The sequence below is a fragment of the Phacochoerus africanus genome, chromosome 8 (genome assembly GCF_016906955.1).
Source record: "Phacochoerus africanus isolate WHEZ1 chromosome 8, ROS_Pafr_v1, whole genome shotgun sequence".
In the NCBI taxonomy this organism is placed as follows: Eukaryota; Metazoa; Chordata; class Mammalia; order Artiodactyla; family Suidae; genus Phacochoerus; species Phacochoerus africanus.
In genome coordinates, this window is record NC_062551.1 from 48824731 (window position 1) to 48840042 (window position 15312).

General features: G+C 54.2%; 1 protein-coding gene across 3 annotated transcripts in view; it reads left to right on the forward strand.

Moving 5' to 3' along the window:
- Positions 1 to 15312, forward strand: part of SPTBN4 (spectrin beta, non-erythrocytic 4) — an 81241-nt gene that overhangs the window by 61036 nt on the left and 4893 nt on the right. For 2 of the 3 annotated variants that reach the window (XR_007136469.1, XM_047791836.1), the window contains exons 21-32: positions 1153 to 1377; positions 2315 to 2404; positions 5212 to 5490; positions 5590 to 5720; positions 6573 to 6777; positions 7175 to 7555; positions 8344 to 8588; positions 11837 to 11975; positions 12066 to 12150; positions 12516 to 12712; positions 13377 to 13996; positions 15018 to 15087. Coding sequence is in view for 2 of the 3 variants with exons in the window: in XM_047791836.1 (XP_047647792.1) it covers positions 1153 to 1377; positions 2315 to 2404; positions 5212 to 5490; positions 5590 to 5720; positions 6573 to 6777; positions 7175 to 7555; positions 8344 to 8588; positions 11837 to 11975; positions 12066 to 12150; positions 12516 to 12712; positions 13377 to 13996; positions 15018 to 15087 (2667 nt within the window). In the remaining variant the exon portion in view is untranslated. Of the gene's footprint in view, positions 1 to 1152; positions 1378 to 2314; positions 2405 to 5211; positions 5491 to 5589; positions 5721 to 6572; positions 6778 to 7174; positions 7556 to 8343; positions 9785 to 11836; positions 11976 to 12065; positions 12151 to 12515; positions 12713 to 13376; positions 13997 to 15017; positions 15088 to 15312 lie in introns of those variants that run through there. The other variant, XM_047791837.1, reaches the window with a different exon arrangement.

The window sequence follows — 15312 nt, forward strand, 5'->3', positions numbered from 1 at the left end:
CTCAGTGGGTTAAGGATCCAGTGTTGCCATGAGCTGTGGTGTAGGTCGCAGACGGAGGCCAGCAGCTACAGCTCCGATTTGACCCTAGCCTGGGAACTTCCATATGTTGCACCGTGGCCCTAAAAAGCAAAAAAAAAACAAAAACAAACAAACAAAAAAAACTCACAAGTAAAGACAGAGTTATTCTATGGTGGTGAAGTGCCAGCCGTGGAGACAAAAGGAGCAGGATAAAGGGGAATTCTTTTACTGTTGAAGAAACTAGCTCCTTGCTCTAACACGTATTAAATAAATATCCTTCAAATTTGCCATTTGCCTTTAAATCTAGAAATTTTGGTTGATGCAAAAGTATTTTATGTGGCCAGATTTATAAATCTTTCCCTTTATGGTTTGTACGCTTGGAAAGATTTTCTCCATCCCAAGATTATCAAAGCGTTTGCCCAGGTTTTCTTGGTATGCCTCATGGGTTTACTTATTCCACCTAAGTCTTTAATCCATCTGGAATTGGTTTCAGCATAAAGAGCGAGGAAGGGATCCAGCTAAATTGGTCAGCCACTTGGCCTCTGACCATTTACTGAATAATCCATCCTTTCCTTGGAGATTGGAAACGGCATCTATAAACTGTAGCAATCCTCCTGTGTATTTGCGTCTGCGTTTGCACTTTCTGTCTATCCCTGTGGCACTTCAGCCATTTAAATCTCTATAGCTTTGTGTTTATTTTTGATATTTGGAAAGGCTGAATCTGGACAAATTACCTAACTTTTCTGGGCCTCAGTTTCCTCCTCTGTAAAACAGGGATACTAGCAACCTTGAAAGGGTTTCCCGAGAACTAATGAACTAATGGACGCTTTAGTCCAGGGGGTCAGGTAAGCCTCTTTGAAAAGATAATATTTGAGCTGAAATCTGATAGACAGGGAAGAGCATGCTGAGCAGAGGGAACAGCAACAGCAGAGGCCCTGAGGCAGGAGCTAGCTTAGTGGGTTGCAGAATCAGCGAGGAGGGCAATGCTTCTGGAACAATTGAGCAAGGCGAGAGTGGAATAGCTGGCCGCGGCCAGGGGTTTGGCTGTCACCAGAAAGGTACTGGAATTGGAATACCACAGCGGGTTCCGGGTGTGTGTGTGGCGGGGCGGCTGACCCCGCGCTGTCCCCACAGTCGATGGAGTCGCAGGTGGAGGAGTGGTACCGCGAGGTGGGAGAGTTGCAGGCGCAGACCGCGGCGCTGCCTCTGGAGCCGGCGAGCAAGGAGCTGGTGGGCGAGCGGCAGAACGCGGTGGGCGAGCGCCTGGTGCGTCTGCTCGAGCCGCTGCAGGAGCGCCGCCGCCTGCTGCTCGCCTCCAAGGAGCTGCACCAGGTGGCGCACGACCTCGACGATGAGCTGGTGAGGATCCGCGCGGGGATCCGGGGCGGGGCCAGGGTAAGAGCCGGGGGTGTGCGAGGATGGGGCGGGCAGAGGGGGCGGAGACTGGGAGGGGGCGGGCCGTGGGGACCTTGCGGGTTCAAGGGTGGCGACAGCTGGAAGACCTACCCACTGACACAATGATAGAGCCAGTCATTCAACCCTTAACTTTTTAATTTACTCATTCATTCATTCGTTCGTTCTCATGTCATTAACACTTTAAATCGTTGATTTAGCCATGGTCGTTGATTTATTTATCTACTCATCCTTTATTCCTTCCTTCACTCACTGATTTGTTATTCACTTACTCACTTGTCCTTCACCCATTCATTTCCTTAGCCACTCACTTCCGGATCTGCTCACACATTCATTCACTCTCCAATTTGCTCATTCTGGGCCCAGCCCAAACCTGACGCTAGGATCACGAGAGTCACCGGGCAGATCCTGCCTCTTCCTGCGCATGGGAACTCAGAGTCCAAAGAGGAAAACAGACTTGTCCTAAATCAGGATAACCCGGGGTGGTTAGGACTCTGATGGGGAAGCCAGGCGGCCGTGGGAGCCCAGAGCAGGCAACCAGCCAAGTTCCAAAGTCAGGGAGAGTTTCCTGGAAAAGGAATTGTCTGAGCTGAGACACAAAGGAAGAGTATGAGGGGGCCTGCTGAGGGAGTGAGAAGGAAATCCAGGAAGCAGGACCTGCCTGTGCAAAAGTCAGGAGTGAGCAGGAGCCTGTTGCAAGGGCATAGGGCAGGACAGAGCATGGAGACGTTTCAGAGGAAGCTGAAGATGCGAGCAGGCTTTTAGGTGAGGAAGGGCCTTGGGTGCTGTGGAGGCTTGGATGCTTACAGTTTAGTTGGGACGTCGGGGTCCTTGCCCTGCTCCCTGTGTCCTCCTCTTGACCTGCTCCCTGATTCCTCTCCAGGCGTGGGTCCAGGAGCGGCTGCCGCTGGCCCTGCAGACAGAGCGAGGCAATGGTTTGCAGGCCGTCCAGCAGTACATCAAAAAGAACCAGGTGAGCAGAGCCAGGACAAGGGCGTGGGTTAGGACACATTTGGATATGAATGATAGAAAATAGCTCAAGGTGATTAAAGCCAAAAAAGGGGATTTACTGGTTCTGATAATTGAGAAGACTGTGGACAACAGGTACAGATGCATCCAGCTGCTTCCAAGATGTCATGAATCTCTCATTTCCTTTTTTTTTTTTTTTTTTTTTTCCTGTTAGCTTTGTTCTCAGGCCAACTCTCTTCTCCTACTGGTAAAAGATCTCCAACAGATTCAAGTTTACATCCCACCACTAAAGCTGAGGGGAATTTTTCTCTCTCAAGAATTTCTGAAGTTGTCCCAGGAATAACTGTTAGGCACAATTTGAGTCACATGTCTACCTTGAGCTAGTACTGGTGACCAGGGATGTAGATGGCTCTGAATGGCCTGCTCTGGGCTAAGGGCCACCCCTGGAACTTGCAGCCGGGGTCAGCCTTAACTGAATTATCTGAGCTGAGATGGAGGCAAGGGGGTTCCCCCAAAGAAAATCAGGGTCCTGTGACTAGAGGTGAGGACATCTATTGGGCCACAATAAAGAAGACAACAGACAGGAGCTCCTGTTGTGACTCAGTGGGTTAAGAACCCAACTAGTATCCCTGAGGATGCAGGTTCGATCCCTGGCCTCACTCAATGGGTTAAGGATCCGGCATTGCCACAAGCTGCAGTGTAGGTCACAGATGTGGCCCCTGGTGTTGCTGTGACTGAGGAGGCGATTTGACCCCTGACCCAGGAACTTCCATATGCTACAGGTGTAACCTTAAAAAAAAAAAAAAAAAGACAGCAAACAAACAAGAACTCCAAATACCTATAGGGAGAGAGGACACAGAGTGCTGACTCCTATGCTGAGCACAGTGGGGGCTTCTGAGCCTCTCAAATCTCTGGATCTCTATTGACTGCTCTGGGCCTTAATTTCCACATCTGTATAAGTAGAGACTTGGTCTAGAGCAGCGCGTCTCCAATCACTTAGCAAAGGAACCCTTTGGTCAGAGCAACTTTCACCAAAGCCCAACATAAGAGGGCTTTCCCATCATGGCTCAGCAGAAACAAACCTGACTAGTATGTGTGAGGATATGAGTTTGATCCCTGGCCTCCCTCAGTGGGTTAAGGCATATATAAGAGGAATAATAATAATATGTTGATTAAAGACTTGTTATATGCCAAGTACTGTCTTGGGGGTTATGTCAGTTAGCTGATTTAATCTCCATGGTAACCCTATCTGGTGGGTATTGTCATTTCCAAAATAAATATAAGCTGGGAGAATAGGGTGCTGAAGGATGGGGAGGAGGTGGGTATACAAAAAACATTTTTTTATGGCCACACCCGTGGCGTATGGAAGTTCCCGGGCCAGGGACTCAGTCTGAGCTCCAGCTTTGGCAACCTGGATCCTTTTTTTTCCTTCTTCTTTTTAGGCTTCCCCTTAATTTTTTAAAATTTTATTTTATTTTTATTTATTTATTTGTTTTTGCTTTTTTACGGCCGCACCTGTGGCATATGGAAGTTCAGGCCAGGGGTGGATTCGGAGATACAGCTGCCGGCCTACGCCACAGCCACAGCAAGGCCGGATCCTTAACCCATTGAGCGAGGCCAGGGATTGAACCCGCATCCTCCTGGATCCTAGTCGGGCTCATTACCGCTGAGCCACACGGAAACTTCCGGCAACTTGGATCTTTAACTCAGTGTGCCACAGCGGGAACGTCTTGTTTTCTGTCTTGATGAAAATACTCTTGGCTGTTGACAATGTCGGGAACAAACAAAATGGGCCCATCCTTCTCACGATGGAGAAGCCCATGAAGTGCGCTTAATGCTTAATGCTGTGTGTGTGCGAGTGCTAGATACACAGGGGCTGTGAAATGAATAATAGCTAATATTTATTGAGCACCTACTGCATACTTGGTGGTGCAGCTTTTTTTTTTTGGTCACACCCTCCCATGAGGAAAGTTCCGGGGTCAGGGATTGAACCCATGTCGCAGCTGTGACCCAAGCCAGGCACAGTTTTAAGTGCTTCATGGTACAGCAACTCCACGATGTAGATATTAGGGGACCACCCCTAGCCACGTGCCAATGGCAAGTTCCTCAGCCTCTCTGTGCTTCAGTTTCCCGTCTGTAAATGGAGAATCATGTCTGGCTCCAGGGGTTGGAGTCAGGACTAAATGAGTGCTGACATTATGCAAAGCCCTCTTACTTAGCAAAGTGTCTGGCAGGCTCTCAGTGTTGGCTGTTCTTATAATCTGCATTTACCACTTGGGGAAACCGAGGCATAGGAAGCATTAACTAAAGTACTTAGCAAGTACAGAGCTGGCTGAAAGAACCTTCTGGAGTGATAGGAGTATTCTGTATCCTGATCTCGGGACACAGATGTATAATGTGTAAGAGCATGTGGAGCTGTGCTTCTAAGATTTGTGAACATCACTGAATGTAAGTTGTACCCCAAGCACCCCTAAGTGGCCTGATTCTCAGGCCTATGTTCCACCATTAGGGGGTGTTTCACATCAGCAGGCATCGTGTTGGAGAGCAGAGTCTCTGGATCTGGCCTCCGGTGTTCAAATCCTGTCGCCCCCTTACTCGCTGCCTGTTCTCGGGCAACGTAACTTCCTTCCCCTCTCGGTGCCTGTTTTCCCACCTGCAACCTGGGGGGATGCGTGATCGAGGAACCGCAAAACGCTTGCGTGGTACCCGGCACGGGGTGGGCGATCTGCGGCTGTCTGTTATTCTCTCCTGGGCAATGCCAGTCGTGGAGGCGCCCGGCCTCTGAACGCCTCTCTCCACTCCCACCCCTAGGGCCTGCGGCGGGAGATCCAGGCGCACGGGCCGCGCCTGGAGGAGGTGCTGGAGCGGGCGGGCGCCCTGGCGTCGCTGCGCAGCCCCGAGGCGGAGGCCGTGCGCCGCGGCCGGGAGCAGCTGCAGGGAGCCTGGGCCGGGCTGCGGGAGGCGGCCGAGCGGCGGCAGCAGGTGCTGGACGCCGCCTTCCAGGTGGAGCAGTACTACTTCGACGTGGCCGAGGTGGAGGCGTGGCTGGGCGAGCAGGAGCTGCTCATGATGAGTGAGGACAAGGGCAAGGTGCGCCCGAGCTGGGGGTGCGGGGGGGGGGGGGGGCCTGGGGGCGCTGGAGCCCGGGGCCGGCGCTGCCGCCTCATCGCGGGCGCCGTGTGCCCCCAGGACGAACAGAGTACCCTGCAGCTGCTCAAGAAGCACCTGCAGCTGGAGCAGGGCGTGGAGAACTACGAGGAAAGCATCGCACAGCTGTCGCGCCAGTGCCGGGCGCTGCTGGAGATGGGGCACCCGGACAGGTGGGCGGGCGGAGGGATCAGGGCCCGGCAGGGTGGGGCAGTTCTTAGGAAATGGTCCATCGGTATCTGGAGCTTCGTTGTTGGAAACCGGGTCAAGGCTAGGATTGGGAATTGGGGTGGGAGGGGCCCTCCTTGCCCCGTGCTGGTGCTTTCGGATTTGGGCCAGGGGTTGGAGGCCCAATGGAGGAGAAAGGCGCAGGGATGTTTGAGCGCTAGGATTTGTGTGTGCGGGAGAGTGGGGATGTGTAGGACTGAGGGGAGAAGTAAGAGCTCAGGACAGAGAAGGGTCCTCTTCCTACCTAGTGTCTGGGCAGTGCCTAGGACAGAAAAGCCTGGAGCACTGCGATGGGGTCTGGCCTGAGACCTCTTGGGTGGCGGGTCATGTGACCTCCCTGAGGTTAAGTGTAGGGGCCACATGTAGGAGGTTTGGACGGAGGGTGAGATCTGAGACAGAGGCACAGGTCTAGACTTCTGTCCGCCTCAGCCTGAAGGTCCCAACTGAAGGTGAGCTGAGTTGGCTGGGGACCCAAGGAGGGGATCTGGAGCCCCGCCCAGGTTGCTGGAGGGGCCATTGTGGGACCACAGACCGAAATACCCTCTGGAAGGGTCGGAGGTGGCAGGGGGGATGAGAGGGTGATGAGCTTATCAAGCTTAAGGAAGCAGGGTTTTCCCTGAGCGCTTAGATGCAAGTACTGGGCAGGCCGCATCCTCTGTGAGAGTCTGAGGGTCAACCCTGCCTGAAGGTTCAGAGGCAACACAGCCCTGCCCTGAGGGGAGGGGGGACAGGGGGGTAGAGCTCTGTCCTGGAGGTCTCAGGGGGGTCCATCCCTGCCCCTCCCCATCCCCCACCAGCGAGCAGATCAGCCGGCGGCAGTCGCAGGTGGACCGCCTGTACGTGGCGCTCAAGGAGCTGGGCGAGGAACGCCGCGTGGGCCTGGAGCAGCAGTACTGGCTGTACCAGCTCAGCCGCCAGGTGGACGAGCTGGAGCACTGGATCGCAGAGAAGGAGGTGGTGGCTGGCTCCCCCGAACTCGGCCAGGACTTTGAGCACGTCACGGTGAGCATCATTAGGAATCAGCAAAGACACCAGTGGCCACTGTGCATGCCCCCAAAGTTCTCTGGGCCTCAGTTTCCCCCTCCGTAATAGGAGGATTATGGTAGCACCACTTCCAGGCTCTGTCGTGAGACAAATGAATGACTCAGCACACACAGGGCCCAACGCAGTGTTAGTTATGACTCTTATCTCTTCTTATTTTTATTGTTATTGTTAGTTACCTCATTGCTGCAGCCTGAGTGCTCAGTAAGTGTCGGCTGTTATTTTGTATGTTATTTTTTGTTCTGATTGTCATCAGTCGTGTTCTTGTTACTGGTACTTGCCACAAGATGGTGGGTGGGAGGGGGGCTGTGTGTGCAGCACCTTTGCCCATGCTGTGTCCCCCACTTCCGGGTGGCAGGTGCTGCAGGAGAAATTCTCGGAGTTTGCCAGCGAGACCGGTACGGCAGGGCGGGAGCGGCTGGCAGCCGTGAACCAGATGGTGGACGAGCTGATCGAGTGCGGCCATACGGCGGCGGCCACCATGGCTGAGTGGAAGGACGGGCTGAATGAGGCCTGGGCCGAGCTGCTGGAGCTTATGGGCACGCGGGCCCAGCTGCTGGCCGCCTCTCGGGAGCTGCATAAGTTCTTCAGCGATGCCCAAGAGCTTCAAGGACAGATCGAGGAGAAGCGGAGGCGGCTGCCCCGCCTAACAGCCCCACCTGAGCCGAGACCCAGTGCCAGCTCCATGCAGCGGACCCTGCGCGCCTTTGAACATGACCTGCAGCTCCTCGTGTCCCAGGTGGGGCGCTGGCGGCCAGGAGGGGCAGGTGGGAGGGCCCAGATAGTGTGATCAAGGGATGGAGGCAACAGAGCAAGCAAAAATCAGGCTGCAGAGCACATTGACATGAGATAGAAGTTGGACCATTGCTTTTATATGCGTCATGCAGATGCCTATTAGAAATCCGGTGGTGAAAATGACGGTAATTAAGTGGTGGATCTAATGCAAATATGGTGGCCACAACAAAAAGAAACCAGGTGTTTGATTCCCTAGAGACGGAGCAGTAGGTCGATGGAAAATGGCCAGGAGCCCCGACAGTAGTTGAATAGCGATTCTGAAGGCCATTGGGGAGGAGATAGTGGGTCTGAAAAAAACTAAGTGGAACAAACTGGACAGCATGTCTGATCGACATCAGGGTGGAGAAGGGTTTCCTGAAAGAAATCAGATCGGTCTGAAAAAAGACAGGTGGGCCTGGAAAAAAAAAGGGGGGGGGCAGGTGGCAGAGCCTGTAGAAATAGAGCTCTCAGGGCAAAGAAATCAGACAGTGGACTGAAAGAAGCCTGCTGGTAGGCGTAAAAGGTCAGAATGCAGGTAAGTCACAGAAACATCAGGCAGCAGCCACAAGAGAAATATGGTGGTGGGTCTAAGAGAGAGAAAGTGGGCAAATAAAAAATCAGGCAGCGGATGGGAATGAAACCCATTGTGGGATCTCAAGGGTGCAGGCTCCTTCCATCGTTAGGCTGGAAAGAGAGGGTGCGCCTGGCCCCGAGGAGGGGGAGGGCCGGTGCTCGACCTCTCATGCCCCACAGGTTCGGCAGCTCCAGGAGGGGGCCGCCCAGCTGCGGACGGTGTATGCCGGTGAGCACGCGGAGGCCATCGCCAGCCGGGAGCAGGAGGTGCTGCAGGGCTGGAAGGAGCTGCTGGCAGCCTGCGAGGACGCCCGCCTGCACGTGAGCTCCACGGCCGACGCCCTGCGATTCCACAGCCAGGCCCGCGACCTGCTCTCCTGGATGGATGGCATTGCCGGCCAGATTGGGGCAGCTGACAAGCCCAGGTGCCCCTCATCCCACTTCGAGCTTCCTACCTGCTTCCGGGCAGTGACCCCGAGCCCAACAGCAGCCCCCTTCCCCTTACAAAAACACAATAGCCAATATCTGCAAAGCCCCTCTGCCTGCCAGGCACTGTTCTAAATGCTTCTTGCGTATTAAGACCCCTTGTCATGCCTGGCACGGGGGCTCAGAGCACAGGGCATCTTCCTGCCTCTGTGGAGGTGTCACAGCATGGGATGGGCTTGGGCTAAAGCCAGCATAGGGACAGGGGTGTATATTTGGGTCTTAACCTAATAGGCTCTGACTGAGGGCTAGCATAGCGGTTTGATGTGAGTGTGCAGCAGAAGCCTGACCCACAGGGATGGGGACCCAGGGTCCTTCCATCCTCAGCCATGGGAGTCATTTGCTGGACCTTCTGCCTCCAGCAGGATGATCACCTGGGTGGTTTTAGGGACTAAACCTGCACGCACATTCTGTTGGCCCAGTGGCCCCCGACCTGCCTGCCAGGCAAGCCGGGAAATGTCATCCAGCAGTGTGTCCAGGACGACAAGGACCTGGAGAGTGGTGGATATGGAGCATCATTTCTGTGACTGTGGGGCCTTGGGCCTGCATTCATTTTCTCAGCAAATATTTATCGATGTTAACTGTATGCCAGGAGGTGAGCAAGGCCAAGCCCCCGCCCAGATGCAGCTTCCATTCTGAGAGAGGAAACAGGCAGCGGATGAATAAATAAACAAACACCTAATATGATTTCAGATAGTATTAAAAGAAATATAAAGCAAGATAAAAGGACCCGAACAAAGTGATGGTGCGCTGGGTAACGTTCTGGGGGAAGGGTCTTCCAGGTTGGGGGGGTCAGCAGGTGCAGAGGCCCTAAGGTGGGCTGTAGTGAGACACGTCTGAGGAAGAGCTGGATGATCGCCATGGCAGATGGAGCGAGTGAGGGGAGAGTGGGGAGTGGTAGGAAATGGGGGAGAGGGCAGTGGCATATGGCGAGGAGTTTGCCTTTTCTTAGAGCGAGATGGGAGCTCCACAAGAGTTTAGAGCAGGGGGTGATGTGATGTGACACACGTTTGAGAAAGATCACTTCAGGTGATCGGCTTTCTCTGGCGGGAGATAAACCGGAGAGCCAGGGTGGAAGCGGGTAGACCCGCTCCAGAGGTGTGGTGATGTTGGCTTGGCCAGTGTGGTGATTGAAGAAATGACAAGGAATTTTAAAAATCTTATTGTTATTATTATTATTTTTTTTTTTTTTGGCTGCCGCAGGGCTTATGGAGTTCCCCAGGCCAGAGATCCGATCCAAGCTGCAGTTGTGCTCTACACCCCACCTGTGGCAACACCGGATCCTTAATCCACTGTGCCAGGCCTGGCATCAGATAGGCATCCTGGTGCTCTAGATATGCCACCGAGCCCACTGCACCACAGCAGGAACTCCTAAAAAAATCGTTTTATTATGAAAAATTTCAACTCTACGCAGAGGTAGCAGCAACCTTTAGTGAACACACATGTGTACAGGGAATGCCTAGCTTGGATAACCATCAACATTTGGCCAAACTTGCTTCATCTATACACTCCAGCCCCCACCCCCTCTGCCTTTTGCTGAGCTACCTTAAAACAAATCTCAGATTTCATATCTTTTTTTTTTTTCTTTTTAGGGCCGCACCTGCAGCATATGGAGGTTCCCAGGCTAGGGGTTGCACCTGCCGGCCTATGCCACAGCCACAGCCACAGCAACGAGGAATCCTTAATCCACTGAGTGAGGCCAGGGATCGAACCAGCAACCTCATGGTTCCTAGTCAGATTTGTTTCCACTGCACCATGATGGGAACTCTCTCATATCATTTCACAGAGTGTGTTTTAAAGTTATAAGTGTCCAGTCTTGACTGATGGATTAGCTTCAGGGTCTGAAGGGAAAAGAAGAGTCACAGGAGTTCCCGTCGTGGCGCAGTGGTTAACGAATCCGACTAGGAACCATGAGGTTGCGGGTTCGGTCCCTGCCCTTGCTCAGTGGGTTAACGATCCGGCGTTGCTGTGAGCTCTGGTGTAGGTTGCAGACGCGGCTCGGATCCCACGTTGCTGTGGCTCTGGCGTAGGCCGGTGGCTACAGCTCCGATTCAGCCCCTAGCCTGGGAACCTCCATATGCCGCGGGAGCGGCCCAAGAAATAGCAACAACAACAACAACAACAAAAAAGACAAAAGACAAAAAAAAAAAAAAGAAGAAGAGTCACAGATCAATGACGGGTGAATTTACTGAGGGGAATTTTAGAGAAGGTAATTTGGGAGATTGGGGGAGAATCAGGGAGATTGTCCGGGGTATACTAAGTCTTAGGTAGGAATCATTAAAATGTGGAACTGTTGGAAATAAATTTGGACATATTAAGTCTTATAAAGCTATACTCGTTGACTGATGGAACCTTCAGAAATTTGGAATTTGTTTTGGGCATATTAACAGCTTAAAACCACGCTGTCCAATACAACGCAAGCCACAAATGTGAGCCACACAGCCACATATATAATTTAAGATTTTCTTGGGACCACATTTGAAAAAGTCAGAAAAAGCAAGTGAAAATGAATTTTAGCAACTCATTTTATTTAACCCATTATACCCCCAATACTATTACTTCAGCATGTAATCAGTGTTAAAATTATTGAGATATTTTACCCTCTTTTTAAAAAAAATTTTTTTTTTTTGGCTGCACCTGCGGCATGTGGAAGTTCCTGGGCCAGGGAATCAAACCTATGCCACAGCAGTGACCTGAGCCACTGCATTGACAATGCCAGATCCTCAACCTGCTGCACGACAGGGAGTTCTCTATCTTCTTTTTCATATAAATTGTCAACATATAGTGTCTGCTTTACACTCAAACACATCTAAAGTCCAACAGAGCAGCCGCTTTTCAAGCACTCAAGAGCCACACATGTCTGGTGGCCACGGTGCAGGAGAGCACGGACCTAGAAGGTTAGACTCCTTGGCCAGTGGAGCCTTCAGAAGGAGAGCTTTAGAAAATTAGAAAAATTGGATCTCGCAATTCTAGGTTAGAATCATAAAAGTGGAACATTTTAGCACTTTGGGCAACACTGGAGTCATTGAATCAGTGAAGAAGGCTGGCCCCTCAGCACTTAGTCACGGGAGGCGGGTGCCTGGGGACGGCATGGAGCCCCCGCCTCATTTGGGCTCATCCCGAGCTGTGTGTACGGGGCTGGCCAGCGAGGCTGCCCATGGCTCAGATCCATGCCCACCACCCACTGCAGGGATGTGTCGTCGGTGGAGGTGCTCATGAACTACCACCAGGGCCTGAAGACCGAGCTGGAGGCGCGGGTGCCTGAGCTGACAGCCTGCCAGGAGCTGGGGCGCTCTCTGCTGCTCAACAAGAGTGCCATGGCTGATGAGGTGGGCGAGGGGGGCAGGGAGCCCCCACCTGGCATCTGTGCCCATGGGGGTGGGAGCCGCCCCTGATGCCTCTCCCACCCGCACACCCAGATCCAGGCACAGCTGGACAAGCTGGGAACCAGGAAGGAGGAGGTGTCGGACAAGTGGGACCGCCACTGGGAGTGGCTGCAGCAGAGTGAGTGGGGGCCCAGACACACGGGGCTCAAGGACACAGGGACATGCATCAGTATGTTCAGAAAAGCCCAGAAGGTGATGCAGTTGGGCTTTGCACATCGCATGGGTCCCAGCATGGAAGCCTAGGAGGGTGGACACGGGGGCTGCCCTAGCATTGACTCCCTGGTGGCAGACACTGAGGGGAGAAGCCGGTGCCCTCAGAAATAGGCCCAGCCTCTCATTCCTGCAGAGCAGAACATTCCAGAGTGGTCAGGGGTGGGCTAGGGGAAGCCAGAGGGGGTGTGGAAAGTCAGAGAAAACAGCCACTGCCCCTGTGAAGGGCCCACAGGTGCCCCTGGCACCCTTACCCCAAATGTCTCTCTTCAGTGCTGGAGGTGCACCAGTTTGCCCAGGAGGCGGTGGTGGCCGATGCCTGGCTGACAGCCCAGGAGCCGCTCCTGCAGAGCCGGGAGCTGGGCAGCAGCGTGGACGAGGTGGAGCAGCTTATCCGGCGACACGAGGCCTTCCGTAAAGCGGCTGCTGCCTGGGAAGAGAGGTTCAGCTCTCTGCGGCGCCTGACCACGGTCAGTACCCCCGATCCTGCCCCGGCCCCCCTCCCGTGGCCCCACACCCCTCTCTCTATGAGGAAAGCACACAGGCTCTGACACAGACTCTCACTGGGCTCCCAGTCTGGTGTGTGTGTGTGTGTGGGAGTGGGGGCAGACCTGTCACCTGTCACCAGACAATGACAGCCCAGGGTTTGGATGGGAGAAGCACAGGTGGCCGGGGGAGCCCAGAAGCACTTGTCCTGGCCTGAGGAAGGCTGATCTGAGATTTGAAGAATGAGAAGAGACCATTGTAACAAAAGTCTTAAGGGAGTTCCCTGATAGTTTAGCAGATTAAGGATCCTTTGTTGTCACTGCCGTGGCTTGGGTCACTGCTGTGGCGAGGGTTTGATCTGTGTGATCTGTGGCCTGGGAACTTGAGCACAGCCCAAAAAAAAAAAAAAAAAAAAGGCCTAAGGTCCTTAAGGAAGGAGGCAATGGGGGACAGAAAGGCACTAGATGTTTGCTGGAGAAAGCAGGATTAAAGCTCTTGGAAAAGCATGGGCACAGGCGTGGACCACCTTGCTTTTTCACTGCTGAGAACTTATAAGCCGGGTGGTGAGGGAACAGAGGACCCAAAGCCACCTTCCCAGGCCCACCCCCACCCCGCCTCCCCACTTGAGCCTGGCCCCTCTGTCCCCAGATCGAGAAACTCAAGGCGGAACAGAGCAAGCAGCCGCCCACACCCCTGCTGGGGCGCAAGTTCTTTGGAGACCCTGCGGAACTGGCGGCCAAGGCTGCGCCCCTGCTGCGGCCAGGGGGCTACGAGAGGGGCTTGGAGCCCCTAGCCCGCCGGGCCTCGGACACGCTGTCGGCCGAGGTGCGGACCCGGGTGGGGTACGTGCGCCAGGAGCTCAAGCCCGAGCGCCTCCAGCCGCGCATCGACCGGCTGCCGGACGTCCCAGGGAGAGTGGAGCCCGCCGCCCTGCCAGCCGCACCGGAGGACGCGGCGGAGACCCCTGGGGCCCCCGCAGCCGCGGAGCAGGTCCGGCCGCGGCCAGAGCGCCAGGAGTCAGCCGATCGCGCAGAGGAGTTGCCCAGGAGGCGGCGGCCTGAGCGGCAGGAATCGGCTGATCAATCTGAGGAGGCTGCGCGGAGGCGGCGGCCAGAGCGGCAGGAGTCGGCGGATCACGAGGTAGCACATAGCCTTACTCTGGGCCGCTACGAGCAGATGGAGCGGCGGCGCGAGCGGCGGGAGCGGCGGTTGGAGCGGCAGGAGTCCAGCGAGCAAGAGATGCCCATCAGAGGAGACATGGCCAAGGGGTGAGGCCCCATGTGCCCAGGGAGTAGAGAAAGCAGGACAGAGAGAGCTCCTGAAGCCGCACTGGCCCAGCAGAGTAGAACTTCTGGGCTCAGAACTGCCCAGGGAGGAAGATGTGTTTGCAGTAAACTGAGGCTGAAAGAGTGTGGGAGTCCTGCCCATTATCCCACAGTGGCAGTAGCTTCCTCTAGGTGCAGCTTCTCAGCTACCGAGTTCTGACCCCTGCATCAGATCCCCTGGGCAGGGATTTTGTCCTCTTACATCTCAGTTTCTCCACTGGGCTAAGGATGGAACAATTAGCTCCCTGATTGGAGTTAAGACCCTTCATCACAGTCTCTCTCAACCTTACAAATTGGGGGCTGTAGTCATATTCATTTTATGGATGAGGCAGCTGAGGCTCAGAGAGGGCAAGTCACTCACTTGGGTGAAGCAAGACTGGAACCCAGACCTTTCAGAATCCAGAGTTAACCAGAGTGTGTTGGGTAGACCCCTTCAATCAGCTGTGTCCCCAGAAAGAGGTCAAATACATTTCAGTGCCAATAACTTCCTGACCCCTTTTAAATTTTTTATTTCACAAAGATTTGCTGAGTGCCTGTTCTGTGTGTGGTATGTGCCAGCTCCAGCCTGGCTTTCATGGCACTCACAGTCCAGTGCGGAGAAACAGATCAGATAGTGTGACCCAGAATGATCAGGACCGGGATGGGGGAATCCCAGGGAGCTTGAGAGCTCAGGGGATGGGTGGAAAAAGGCAACAGTATGTTCAAAGGCTTGAAGGTTCCCTTTTACATTGGTCTTTGTGTGGCTTAAAATTCGACGGGGGGAGAGGTTCCATCCTCCACTCGGCAGCTACCTGCCGGGCTTCTGTGGTGTGTAAGGCAGACATCTGAGACAGGCAGCTGCATAAGCGGACAGGGACCTGACATCTCAGGCTCAGAGGTGGCAGTTCCTCCAGCCAGCCAGGCTAGTTCCTGGGAGAAGACCTCCTAGTTCCATTGGGTCTGTTTGTGCCTCTCTCCCCTCCAGGAAGGCCACCCTGGCTGACATTGTGGAGCAGCTGCAGGAGAAAGAGGCAGGACCCGGGCTCCCTGTTGGGGTAAGTTGAGACTTGGTATGGGTGGGTGTATGGGGGCCCCTCTCCTCAAAGCAGGAGTCAAGATCCCAGAAACACCTGTACCTAGACCTGCACCCCCCCCCAGCTGAACCCTGCAGAGACTCTCAGGGAATGGCAAGGGCCCCCAGATGCCTCCAACAATCTGAAATTTTCCTCCTTAGAAAGAAGGCCTCCTTAGGCCATCAACCTAAGAGACTCCGACCCCCC